A 14,137-nucleotide genomic window follows, 5' to 3' on the forward strand; every position below is an offset into this window, starting at 1 on the left:
TCCTCATTCAGCCCACAGTTAGGACCAATTCTACTTTCCACCGAAAGCCACGGAAGAATAACTTGAGATTCACACGAGCAAAATGCCTTCCCTTCACGAACACAGACAATATGGTAATAGGAATATATTCATAAAGAGATGTTGCATATAAACTAGATTCAGCAAAGGCTGCAACCTGGGAGTGAGTTAAATATTCTGTGGCATTACGGACACTATAAAGGACCAATTGGTGCTCGGGGAGTCACAAAGAGATGCGCCATTGACTGATTCTCAGAGAGAAGCTGATGTTGCAGCAAAATGTCTCAGCATCGCTCTAAATAACTCGGGGAAATTATTAACACGCTCTCAAGAAACTGCCTGGCTTTATGGCAAACCCATTCCTTGTTTACACATATACTATTATTTACAGATGGAACTGTACTAGTATATACTTTTGGTGATATTTAAGCCAATTTATGTTTCTTAGCATCAGGACAGACCTTATCATGAGATTATTTATCTGAATAGCATGCTAAAAATATAGTTCCTCGGGGAATTAAACTATATTGCAACCCATCTTTTATATGTTTAAATATCAAGATAATTTTCTACTCTATATGAACATCAGACTTTTCAGGTATGAGTCCAAGTCAAACTTAAGGTAGAATCCTCACCACACAATGTGGGTCCATGTAGCATAAAGTGAGCTGGGCATGGCCCCTGGAAATGGTTGTTGTTGTTGCTGTCAATGTTAAGCATCGGGATTGGATGCCCACTGGGCTCTGAAACCAACATTTTGTTTTGCTTTGTTTTCTATACAGAACTTTTGAACCACATTGCATAGGAGGCTCGTGACAGCTGAGTCCTGAAGTAAATCTAGGCAACCAGAAGAAAAAGGCTTGTTTCTTGTTCATCAGAGGAACTGGAAACCAGCCTTGCTTCCCTACCCTTCTGAGGGGTTGTATTTGCTCGCTCAATTCCTACAACCTTGATGCTTCCATTGACCTGGGTCACTACTACAGCCTCATGTATGACTCCAGACCATAAGACTTCTAAAAGTTTGTAAGAAATTCTACTTTTCCGCCTCAGACTGCAGTAGTAATCTGAGTTAAACCTAGCTCATTGAACTCTTCTCTTCCCAGAGAACTATAAGAAGACATCTCCACGACTAGTCATACTGGTTTATTTATCCCATCAACATCCCTCACGTAAGCAGGATCCTGAACCGTATTTCTGACCCTGCTAGTGCTCTGCCGCTCCATCCTCATCTTAACTGGAAAGCAGAAATCCCTAAAACACCGCTTGAAATTTTCGTCGAGGAAGGCATAGAGGATGGGGTTCAGGCTGCTGTTGGTGTAACCCAAGGCGATGCAGAAGTAATAGCTGGAGAGGGCAGCAGTGCTGTGAGAGGTGCTCCCCAGCGCCTCCACCAGAATGAAGATGTGAATGGGGGTCCAGCAGATGATGAAGACGGCCACCACCACCAGGACCAGTCTGGTGATTCGCCGAAGGTTGCGATCTTTCTCTCGGGAGCCGGAGAGGAGTCGGACGCTCTTTAAGCGCAGGATCATCAGGGTGTAGCAGATGATGATGATGATGACGGGGATCACAAAGGCAAAGACGAAGACGCAGATTTTCATGAAGAGGTCCCACCACGAGTAATTGTCATCCGGGAACTGCAAGGAGCACTCGATGACATCCAAGTCTGCAAAAACAACACCACAATACAAAAAGAAAAGTATTATTACCCATATCTTGGTTGCAGGCTGGATCCCTGCCCTGGTCTGGGCTCATACCAATCAATGTGTCTCTATCATATGGATGTTTCTCTCTCCCACTCCCTTCCACTCTTCCTAAAAATCAGTGGAAAAATACCCTCAGGTAAAAGATGTGATATATATATATATATATATATATATATATATATATATATATAAAATGAAATATTATTCAGCCTTAGAAAGAAAGAAAATCCTGCCATTTGCAACAACATGGGTGGACACCTGGTACACATTATGCTAAGTAAAATAAGTGAGATACAAAAAGACAAATACTATATGATCTAACTTATATGTGGAATATAAAATAGTCAAACTCATAGAGGCAGAGAGTAGAACAGTGGTTTCTATGGGCTTGTGGGGGGAGAGATGATGGTCAAGGGTACAAACTTTCAGTTATGCAAGTAAATAGGCTCTGGACATTTACTCTGCGTCATAGGCCCAACAGCTAAAAATACTGTACTGTAGACTTAAAATTTGCTAAGAGGGGTAGATCTTATGTTAAATGTTCTTAACATGAATACAAAAGTAATAGTAAAGAGGGCAGGAGGAAATTTTGAAAGGTGACAGATGTGTTTATGCTCTTGATGGGGTCATGGTTCCACAGGTATGTAATTATCCCAAAACTTATTGAGTTGTATACATTAAATATGCACAGCTATTTACATGTCAATCACAACATAATAAAGTGCTATTTTTTTATTTTTTTGATCTTTATTGAAGAGAGCATTACAGATGTCTCCCATATTTCCACCATTGACCTCCTCCACCCAGTTCCCACTCCACCTCAGGCCTTCACCAAACTATTGTCTGTGTCCATATGCATATAGTTCCTTGCTTAATCTCTGCCCCCGTCCCTCTGAGATCTGTCAGTTTGTGCCATGCTTCCATGCTTTTGGATCTATTTTGTTCATTGGTTGATTAGATCCCACATATAAGTGAAATCATGTGATACTTTACTGTCTCTGAATGGCTTATTTTGCTTAGCACAATGCTCTCCATGTCCCTCCATGCTGTCTCAAAGGGTAAGAGATCCTTCTTTTTTTATAGCTGCATAATATTCCATAGAGTTCTGTTTTTATCCTCAACCAAGGATATGTTTTTATTGATTTGTCTTTTTAGAAAGAGGGGGAGAGGGAGAGGGAGAGGGAGAGGGAAAGGGAGAGGGAGAGGGAGAGGGTGAGGGAGAGGGAGAGGGAGAGAAACATCCATCAGTTGCCCCCGTAGACACCCTGACTGAGGATTGAACCCCCAACCTAGGTATGTGCCTGATCAGGAATTGAATCTGCCACCTTTTGGTGTATGGGACGATGCATGGGTCCCTTTTTAGGGAGAAAGAAGAGGAGCAAGGAGGTATCTCAAAATAGCCAGGATACAGTGGAATTGTATTTCATAAACCCATATGCCTATTGTTCCTTACCTTCAGCCCCATTTCTCCAGATTCTGATAGCACTTCCGAAATGGGAGACAGGTTGGGCTCTGTGTTCAGGTAATGTCACTATCTCAGCTTGTGTTTAAATATGGAAAGGGACACAAAATTGTCTTATTTCTCATCTTGCATGGATTTAGGCATTATATTTCCATTGTCTTTTGCCTTTTCCACTAGATGTGTGTTCTAATCACTCCCAAATTAAGATTTTGTTTCATTAGAAGTACGTTTAAAAAATTAAATGAAAATGCCTGCCCTTACCTTCCCTGACTTTGGTTCCTCCAAGGACAATCGCGGATATGCCAACAGATGAAGACAGGAGCCAAATACAGATATTGATGATTTTCGCATTCAAGGGTGTGCGAAAGTCCAGCGCCTTGACAGGGTGGCACACAGCAATGTATCGGTCCACACTCATCATGGTCAAGGTGAAAATGCTGGTAAACATGTTGTAGTAGTCAATGGAAATGACTATCTTGCACAGCACATCCCCAAAGGGCCAGGAATTCATCAGGTAAACAGTGCTCTGGAAGGGCATGGTGGTAGTCACTAAAGCATCAGCCAAAGCCAGGTTAAATATATAAATGTTGGTCGCCGTCTTCATCTTAGTGTATCTAAAAGACAAGAAGTGAGATAATTTCCTTCCATCTTTATGTCAAATCCCTGAGGTAAAAATGTTTGTGAAAGCCTGTGGATTATTGAATTTGCTTTCATTCCTTTATTCTTCAGATATGTATTGAGTATTTAAAATCAGTAAAAGAACTATTCTAGACTTTAGGAGTAATATAAAAATGGCCCCAAATCTCTGACTTTCACTTTTATTCTACTACTTTGTGCAAAAATTCATTTAAATAAAAAATTAACAGGTAAAGAAAACAGCATAGATAAATAGATGAATATACTAGTTAGTACAGAGCTTCTCAACAGACTTGCATATAATACAGGTCTTTTCAAATTCACTGGCTAAAATACAACTAAGTTTGTTGGTTTTTAATTTGCCACTGTGCACTGGTTTTTAATTTTCAATGCATTCTGTAAACACAGCAGGCTGAGTCCTTCCCTTATACATGTCACAGCACTAAATGTAATCTGGTACAGCTGGTGAGAAAGAATTCTGTTTTGCTTTACTCCCATCTTGAGTGAGTTTTCAAGCACATAATTTGTTTCATCTTCCAAATGTGGGGAGAGTAATTTAAAAGTAGGTCAGAAAGATTGCCTTTAAGCCCAAATTATTCTTTTCATTACAACATGAAGTTTAGAACAATTCCATTTTCAACTAAAACCAAATTAAGAAAATTTTCTCACTTAGAGTGATTCCTCAGGGATCTATAGGGCATGAAATGTTCCAAACTATATCCACAGGCTTTCAGAGGCCAAATGCCAACATATGTTTGGAAAATCCCTAAGTTATTACTTTCTACACACTTCAGATTTGTAGACTTTATCACAATTAATTCAGCCATGCCCACTGAGCCTTCAAGGAGCCAGGCTTTCTCAAGGTTATGGTCATGACTTTTATTAAAGGTCATTTAAAGGAAGCTATCTTATGGAAAACCATTTCTGCTTTGGCTATAAAATCAATATCAATGGTATTCATTGATCACTGTGTTGGTGTCATTCAAGACATAAATTTGCCACATGAGAAATTTCTTTTACCATGAAATGATAGAACAGCCTTGACTCCCCTTGGAAACAGTGTGGTCTAATGAGTAGTCAAATAGTCCCGAGTCTGAACTCATTACAAGACTTTTCTGAGTTTCGGTTCCTGTGAAATAAGGTTAATAAAACCAAAATGGCAATACAAGAGATAAAGGCAGTGGATGGCCTCATTCAAAATATCTGACACAGAGTACCACATTTCACTCACAGTCTCCTAATTCCACCTCTTACCCTTTCACCACTCCCAATCTTCCCTTCCTCTCTTCTATTCTTAAGAAACATATTTGTTTGTGCTTGAATAAAAGCATCATAAGGACTACAGTTAATATCTTTTGTTTTCCATTTTGATGCTCTGTTGGCTAAGCAGTGCATTCATCTGGAGAGTGGGGAGTTTATTTAAAAATATGCTTTTGTCTTACAGTTTTTACTCAAATATTTTTAAATGTCCCATAAGCTTTAGAAAGTGATTCAATGTGCAAGGCCAATGCTCAAGGCATAGGTTTTATAAAGGCGTAGATAACTAAGCAAGTACATTTACTGAGGCAGAGCCAAATATTTCTAATGAGCGCACGGAAAGGCTATCTGTCCAGACATTGTCTTCTTTAAAACATGGTTTTATGCTTTAAAAAATGCTTCTTACAAGCTGACCTCTTACTTTTTCAACTTTCTCCCTCCAAATCCCTAATGCTAGCCAAGATTCAAGCAGGAAATATCTTTGACTTCTACTCTCACATTGTTTCCCTGATATTCTCTTCTTTCTCTATAAAGTTAAACTGATCTCTGCCTTACACGCTTAGGCAGACATGTGATCTAGTCATGTTTCCTTCCAACTGATAGACTTTGGAGAGGTCACTAAGAACCCTGAGCTGCAGTTTCCCAACGATAAAATGGGAAATAGAATGCCTGTTTCATAAAGTTCCTGCAATAATTAGTAGCATGCACCTGGTCTGGAGAATATGTCTAATTTATTTCATGTTCCCCAAATCCTCTTTCCTCTCTTATGTGGTGGAAGCCTCTGTAAAATTCCCTATTCTGTAAATTTCTCAAAGTAATACAATGATAAGTGGCATGGCAGGAATTCACACCCAGGGGTTTGATCCCAGCTCCCGCATTCTTACCTCTCCCCAGCACCAAACTCAATATGTTGACTTCAGTGTATCCTATTTGATTCTCACAACGACTGCCCTTCAAGTTTACCCTGAAGATTTATGTCTTTTCCCCCAATAGAGGTGAAGAAGGTTAGACTCGGGTAAGTAATTTGTCTAGTGTCAGCAGAGGCAGAGGCTCAGTGGGAGGATCTGGAAGGGGCAGGAGAGCAAGGCCTCTCTCCCACATTCCTGAAAGACAGATGTTTATAGCCCTGCAGCACCACAAAGGGAGAACTAAACGGGTATAATGAAAGTAATAAATAAGCAAAGAGTTCAACAAATAGTTATTGACAGTCTTATATCCTACACTGGCCTGGATCCATAAGACAAAACCCTCACCCTCAACGACAGTCTGGTTGAGCTGTTGGGTATTGTTTGTATTTAACCACAATGAAACAGTAGTTAGTCCTCTGGTCACTGTATGTCCACTGGTAGAAAAAACAAGTAAGCTTTCTTACTCTGAGAGGATACACAAAATTATTTTCCATGTCATCCACACTGCTTTACTAAAATTCACAAGTATTTCAAGTAAAATGGCATCATCTGGGTGGGCATTTGGGGCTTATGTGGAGAGGCTGGGGGTGGGCTGGCAGCAAGTGGTGCACTTTTAGCACACACACCACAGGAGCATATGGCACTAAAAGAGCAAAGTCCGTGGGCTGTCCTCACTAAACCTGACAAAGTTACAAACCTGCAAACAACAGTATGGTGTACCAGCAGAGGCGGGAGAGCAGGCCCAAAAGAGGGGTCCACTAAGGAACTGAGAGCCAGCAGTGAGGCAACATGGCGGAGGGTGTCTACAGGAGTTACAAATGCTCCCCATGATACCTTAACTCAAGACCTTCCCAGTGTAGTGCTCTTTACAGAGAATCAAGGCATGGCTCTTAGATTGGCAACCATACATGCTTGTGTGATGGCAAAGGGAACCAAGTTATCTGCTGAGATATCGGGAACCAATGTCACCAGGACGCATTTCCGGGAAAGTGTGACACTAGCAACCCAAGAAACGAGGCACCCATGGGGGCCATTTCTGACACAGTGGTCTCAGGGCTTCTGGCTCTTTCCTTGCACCTGCTGTTCTCAGACAACATGCAGGGGGAAGGTCATTCCTAGATTATTAGAATGTCTTGCTATTGAGGTGTATCGTCCAAGTGTTTTGTTTTTTAATTTAAATCCTGATTCATTAATCAGAAGCTCCTTTTTAGCTTTATGACAGCATGATAAGTCCACAATCTTGATGGCTAAGCACCAATTACTTAGCACGGGACCTGGTACTTGATAGTTGCTCAGTGAATGCCAACCGTCATTGTCATATTGCTGCTCCTGCTGCTGTTATCATTGCTACTGTCATTATTAGTTATCTACTACTGTCCAAATAACCAGTATCACAATCCCATAAGATACCAATGCCCGCATTTTTTTCTGGAGATACTTTTCATTGGTTCTCAGACTCCATGTCTAATAAGTAAAGGAATTCAGGACTGTCATTCCAAAGCTTCTTAAGGAGTCAGGAATTTCATCAGAGAAATAATGTGATTCTGAGAATAATGCCACCTCCATCAGCTAAAGATTGAAAAACATTCTGATTAGTGTGGTCACATATGTGTCATGAGGGTAGACAACATGTGACATGAGGTAAGAGGGCATAGTCCAGAAGTTAACACTGATGTAAAACATTAGCATGCTGCCCCTTGATGAACAAATGCTGCCATGTACTTTATGGTGTTTGAGTTTTATCAAAGGCACTACCCATTTTTCAGTTGCGGGAACTGAATAAAGAGGAAGTAAGTGAATTGCCTGAAACCACAAATTCATGAGACAGTGGGGAAGTAAAATCTGAGCCTTCTGAGTAGCCATCTAACTACAGCTCCAGCATAATGAAAACAACAAACACCTACAAGCCGGCCTTTAACTTATAATATTAGGGCTGCATTAGGAATCTGAAGACCCCCAAACACCAAACTTAGCAGCAGGAAAATTCTGCAGCCCCTGAGAAAGGCAGGCCTTTCAGCCAACAGTGGAAGACTGGCTTAGTGAGAGACAAGTTTTGGTACTCTTCTCTGCATTGCTAACAATATGACTTACTCATTTTTCTGTGTGTGTTTTCCAGACACATAGGCTTCTACATTTTATGTTTAAAATGATAAAAAAAAATAATGATAGGTATACTGATGTGAATTCTCAGAAGAATTAATTTGAAAACATAATGAGTTTGCTTCATTAAATCCTGTCCATATCTTCAGTTTATCTTGATGAAATTAATCTGTCCTTTCGGACTACTTACTATTGAAATCATGGTCCTTTCCTAAAGGGAAGTAGCTTATTAATTTTAGAAGAAGAAGGGAAATGCAGTTATTGTTTCTCCAATGATCTGACTTTGAAATTGCTCCGATCTGTAGTATTCTAAAGGAGTCATATTCCCATAGGCATCAGGCCCCTTCAGTTCTCCAGAATTATTCTCCCAATGCAAAAAGCAAACACTATAAAGAGAACTGAGAAGTGGAGTGTGTCCCTGAGTCCCATGACTGTGGAGACCGCAGTCACCAGGCAGGTAGCCAGAATGGTGGACTTGCATCACCGCACACCCCTGCAGGGTGGTGGCAGGGAAAGGAGAACAGGGGAATGTCAAAGTAATGATTTCCCTGGAATAGTTAGCACCCCAGTAACTCCTCCTCCTGTCTGTAATCAGGGCCCTGACTGCCAGAACAATGTTTGAGTACATGCAACTGTGTGCGAAGCGTATTTATAATGGCCAAGAACACCTAGTGGAAAACTACAAATCTCATATGACTGAAGTTTCCTAGTGTACAGCTATCTGAATACATATGTAGACATCTTAAATTATTTTCCTTTTTTAAAAAAATATATTTTTATTGATATCAGAGAGGAAAGGAGAGGAAGAGAGAGACAGAAACATCATTGATGAGAGAAATTCATTCATCGGCTACCTCCTACAGGCCCCACACTGGGGATCAAGCCCACAACCGAGCATATGGCCTGACTGGAATCAAATTGTGACCTCCTGGTTCATAGGTCGACACTCAACCAATGAGCCACGCTGGCTGGGCTAAATTATTTTTCCATTTTTGTACTGAAGACTGACCTAACTAAAGTAGGCTAAAGGGTGCTGGCACAGAGGAGATACAGTTACCCTCCTGCTCCCTCTTTTGTCCAGAGGAAGTGAGCCATTTACTAGGTGAAAAGCAACATCGTAAAGCACAGAGTTTTGAGTTTTGTTGTGCAGTTAAACGAGTTAATAATGAGTTAATGAGCTCAACAGGAGCTCAGAAAATTGTTCCTGTTGTTATAGCAGATCTCTAAATGCTCATAAATCTAGCCATTCTTAATCTGATGGCTTCCTTGCTCACCTGTAGGCCAATTTCCTTTGGAATCTCTCAATTCCTCACATGTTTTCTGTTTTCTTATCTTTTATGTAAAGTGTGACTGGCTTGATCAGCAAGCATTTTACAATATTATCCCCACTCCTAAAATTTATTCTTCTTGCATAAGGTTTCCTTATCTAAGTCATAAGCCAGCACCCCCTCCAAAGAAAGAAACAAACAAAAAAAATCATTGGTTGATTTTCTGTTGAGGAATAAATAAACGTTATTCTGAAACCATTTTTTGTTAATACAGGTCTAAACCTGTCTTGCAGCCCTACAACGTTAGGTTTTTAGCTGAGCACAGAGCCACCAGGGATGACAATTGAGTGTATCCACAAATTAATATAGAGAAAAGGAGGTGAGAACTGCATAGTTCACATAAAGATACTGTTCTCCCTTGAATGATTAATGGAGAGGCGCTATCATCCCCAAGGAGAGAGAAGTTCCTCTGGAACTGAGAAGATAGGCACCAGGAAAAACTGTCATCTTATAAAGTCAACATAATCAAGAAGTAACCATGGAGACTACAATTTTGCCTGGAGTCTGTTAGAGTTTAGGAGCTCTATACTGATCACCAAGTTATTTTTTGCCTTTTTATCTTTTTTCTTAGGGGGAGGGTGTGTGTGTTTAATCTCTTATCTCTGAAACAGTTCTGCAAAGATTTGGACTTCATCTGCAATCACATGTCTCAGAGGAGAAAATAATTCCATTTAGCTAATCCACATAAACACTTGCAATAAAATCAACTCACTCTTTTTAGAGGTTGTCAAATGATAAAATTACTTTGAGAAATGCAAGATAGGCCCTTTGTAAATAATTTCTGAAGTTATCTTTGCTATTCTTGTTTTAAGGAAATATTTAATATTGAATCCAAAAGAGAATTTAGAATAAAGTAGGACACATTTTTTTAACCAAAGTCTAAGGTAAGACTAATGTTAGATAACAGGGAGTGGCACGTGTCTAATTATACAACATACCTCTGCCTTTTCTCTAACGCCTCTCTAGGCATGGTTTGGCAATATTATCTAAGGTGAGCTATGTTGACATTTGAGAGAATATGGAATAAACTACATGTTTATGGTGTGCACATAAACTACAATAATTACAATGAGCACTTCGAGGTGGAGGAATAAAACAGCTGGGAAGGAAAAGAGTCAGGCACTGTAGCAGACACTCTGATTGGGTTACTCCACTCTTCCCATACTTCTCCAATTTAGTTATAGCCACACAGTTGTCAGACTGGCACAAGTTCAACCATGAGGCCCAGACTGAGTCAGGTAAAGCTTTTCTTTAAATTAAAAAAGAACATACAAAAGGTGGCCCAACGAAGTACTGATGGGGTGGTCATAATAATCTGGCCACTCAGTGTATATCCATAATTATCATGCATATTGAAGCTTGAGGTGAGTGTTTTCTTAAGTAGAACAGGAAGGGAACAGATTGTGTTTAGGGCTGAATTGTGTCCCTTGACCCAAATTCATGTGTTCAAGTCCTAATGCTGAGTCTTCAGAATGGAACTGCCTTGGGAGACAGGGCCTTTATAGAGATAAAATGAGGTAAAATGGGGTCTTAAGATGTGCCCTAATTCGGTATGGCTGGCATCATAAGAAGAGACTATTAGGACACAGACAGAAGACAATGTGAAGACACAGGGAGAAAACAGCCATCTGCAAGCCAAGGAGAGAGGCCTCAGAAGAAACCAAGCTTGCCAACCCCTTGATCTTGAACTTCTAGCCTCTAGGAGTATGAAAAAATATATGTCTGTTGTTAAAGCCACCTAATCTGAGGTACTTTGTTATAGCAGCCATTGCAAATTAATACAGGCAGATTCTCTAGAAACTTGAAGTACCTGCAAGATAATCACATAGAGCCATCAGGAAGGAAGGAGGCCAACTGAGTCTGCAGCTAGGTATTAACACCTGGGAGAGAGATTCATGGATTTAGGATTAGTCGGAATTTGCCTGAATATTATGGCCAGAGAAATGGATAATACCAGTAAGAGTGGAATGATCAATTTGACGTGCCATCTTGGCCAAGCTACACTCCCCCAATATTCAGTCAAGGTAAAGGTGTTTTGTAGATGTGGTTAAAGTCCATAATCAGTTGACTTTAAACAAGGGACATTATCCTAGGTAATCTGGTAGGCCTCATCCAAACAGTTGAAAGGCCTTAAGAGCAGAGCTGAGGCTTCTCTGAGGAAGACAAAATTCCACCTGGATGCACCTGCCTTCCTTGATGCCCGCCCCATGGGTTCCAGACTTGCCTAGCCAGCCCCACAATGACATGTCAGTTCCTTGCAATAAATCTCTTCATATGTACATCCCCTACTGGTTCTGCTTCGCTAGTGGAAACCTGACTAATACAGAGAGTATGTCAAGTGAGAACCAAAGAGAGCTAAGAAGGCTCTGGAAAATGTGACTATTTAAGAAACGTAAAAGGAAGAGGAGTCTGTGATGGAGACTAAAGAGAACCTTAAAGGACGTGGAAGGAAGTCAAGAACAGGATGCTGGTGTGGAAAGTGAGGAATATAAGATTGGTCAAGCACGCCAAGTGTCCATGGAAAACAAGTGATAACCAGCCTCACACGTGAGCATCTGGAATGTGAGCGCCATAACTTTGGTGAAGAACCGCCAGGAAAAGAACTAAGGGCACTGAGCTGAGGAATAGGCGGAAGACAAGGAAATGAAGAGGAGGGATTATTTCTCCAAGAAGCTGACCTATGACAAACAAGAGGATGAAAAGACATTAGCTAAGGGAACTCAGAAAAATGGAAGCTTTATGGATGTTGATTATTTCTAAGATGAGAAATACTTGAGTATGTCCAGGTGCTTACGGGACAAAAGCAGTAGAAGGGGAGAGATTATGGATAGAGTAGAAAGGAGATAACTGATATGGCAAAGAAACCTATGGCTGTGAAAGTTCAAAACACAGGAGCAGGGATTTGCCTTGAATAGAAGGAAGGGAACTCTTTGAGATGAAAGGGAATGAGGGGAGGGTGGCTGCCAGTACATGTAGGTAAGAGAAGGAGTGTTCCTAGCAGGTGGATGATATGGTCAGATAGAGGGCTTGAGGATTAGTACCATTTAAATTAGGTTTTTAGGAGTCAGGAGGAGCCGGAGCACAGGGCCCCATGGGGAAATTAGGTTTTTAATGTGGGAAATAGTAAAAGGAATGGGATCCTTCTGGAAAATAGGAGACACAGGAAACTAGGCAGAATTCTAGTCAGATAGACTTGAAGCAAGTGGTGTTGCTCTGACAAAGATAAAATTGATTTTATTCTGCAGCATTAAACTAGCTGGGTATAGGAACAAGGAAGATAGGTTACTGGCTTGAACCAGAATTAAGGTTTGATGGGATAGAGTGGCAAAAGGGCAGGAAATCATGGTAGTTGAGTATATTATCAAAGAGGCTGAAGTTATGGCTCCTGGGGTCTAGGCTAGGTAAGAAAAGAAGAAATAGTCTGGGAGAAAATGAAGGCGTGCCAGGTAAGAAGGTATCCCAGTCTGTAGAAGTGGTCCAGAGGAAAACGAATAGCAGAATGGATCACAGCACAGGATCTGGGGTCAAGCTGCTGGGGTCATTCTAGTCCCACAGTTAGCAAGTTGTGGCGTTAGTCAGTTTATTTAATCTTTCTTTGCCTTACTTTCAACATCTGTTAAGTGGTCATGATAATATACCTATGGCTGTGAAGATTAAATAAAATAATTCACGCGAAGTAGGTAGCTTTACCAGCCTGGCTTATAGTAAGTGTTCATTCAATTTTAATCATGTTTTGCTAAGGGAGGAGACAGCTGTCTGCATGGGAAGTTGTAATGCGAGTGGGAGAATGGATGTTTAATATGTTAGAGGTGGGGCTACCTGGCAAGGTCTGGAGTGTGAGCTGGGTTGCAGGTGAAGAGAACACGAGTGTCACACCATAGGCACACAGTGTTGGTAGGACCCAAGGATGTGGATCAAAAGCTAAAGAACTTCCCTCCCCAAGGCCACAAACCCCAAAGCCTGGAGGGAAGGGTTTGCTGAAAGGCACAAAATTTAAGGTTTTCATAGTGAAAGGTTAATGTGCCCTCATGTTAGGGAATCATGAAAGATGGTACACATCAAATGATGAAAACAATTGAAACTTTAATTTGTAAGGCAGGCTCACAAACAATCAATGCTTGCTCCACAACCCTAACTTTCTCCTCAGGTCTCAGCTGGCCATTAGACTGGCACCTGCACTGCCATCCAAGCACCCAAATTCCATCTCCAGGATGAGTTCCTAGTTGACTGAACTCGACCAGGACCCCTTTGCATGTATATTAAAATCGTGTATTTCTCAAAAGTGAGCCTTCATCTTTCCAAGCAATATTGCTCAGCCCTCAACATCGATTTGAATCCATGCTCAGTTCTGATGAGCATTCCAGGGCCCTCTTGAGGACACCCTCTCCAATCTTCACTCCTTTCTTCACCTGAGCCAATGAAATCCAAGTCCCCCAATTTTTCTTCTGAGGTTTTATTTTTCAGTTCTTTGACTATGTATCATTCTGAACAAATTCTAAGTACTCTACAATTCTCTTAGCTATAGATTTATGAGCACTATCATTTCAATAGGCTGGCATTCCAGGATAATAGTATAATTCTTCACTTTTCATTTATTATCCAACATAATCACCAACTAATTGAGAATGAGGTGGAAGGATGGAAGATGTTTTTATGTGAACTGTCTAACTGCTTTTGTATTTGTAGCTAAATGTATCCCCTTCTAACAAATTTAGTCCTGGA

General features: G+C 40.8%; 1 protein-coding gene across 1 annotated transcript in view; it reads right to left on the bottom strand.

Annotated features, from left to right (window-relative positions):
• Positions 1-1,067: 1,067 nt before the first annotated feature.
• Positions 1,068-14,137, bottom strand: part of OPRK1 (opioid receptor kappa 1) — a 16,137-nt gene continuing 3,067 nt past the window's right edge. Inside the window, exons 3-4 of the mRNA XM_006085265.3 lie at positions 3,448-3,800; positions 1,068-1,684 (exon numbers count right to left, since the gene is read on the bottom strand). Coding sequence (XP_006085327.1) covers positions 1,152-1,684; positions 3,448-3,800 — 886 coding nt within the window. The 3' untranslated portion in view covers positions 1,068-1,151. The remainder of the gene's footprint in view (positions 1,685-3,447; positions 3,801-14,137) is intronic.

The sequence above is a fragment of the Myotis lucifugus genome, unplaced genomic scaffold (genome assembly GCF_000147115.1).
Source record: "Myotis lucifugus unplaced genomic scaffold, Myoluc2.0 scaffold_17, whole genome shotgun sequence".
Classification (NCBI taxonomy): Eukaryota; Metazoa; Chordata; class Mammalia; order Chiroptera; family Vespertilionidae; genus Myotis; species Myotis lucifugus.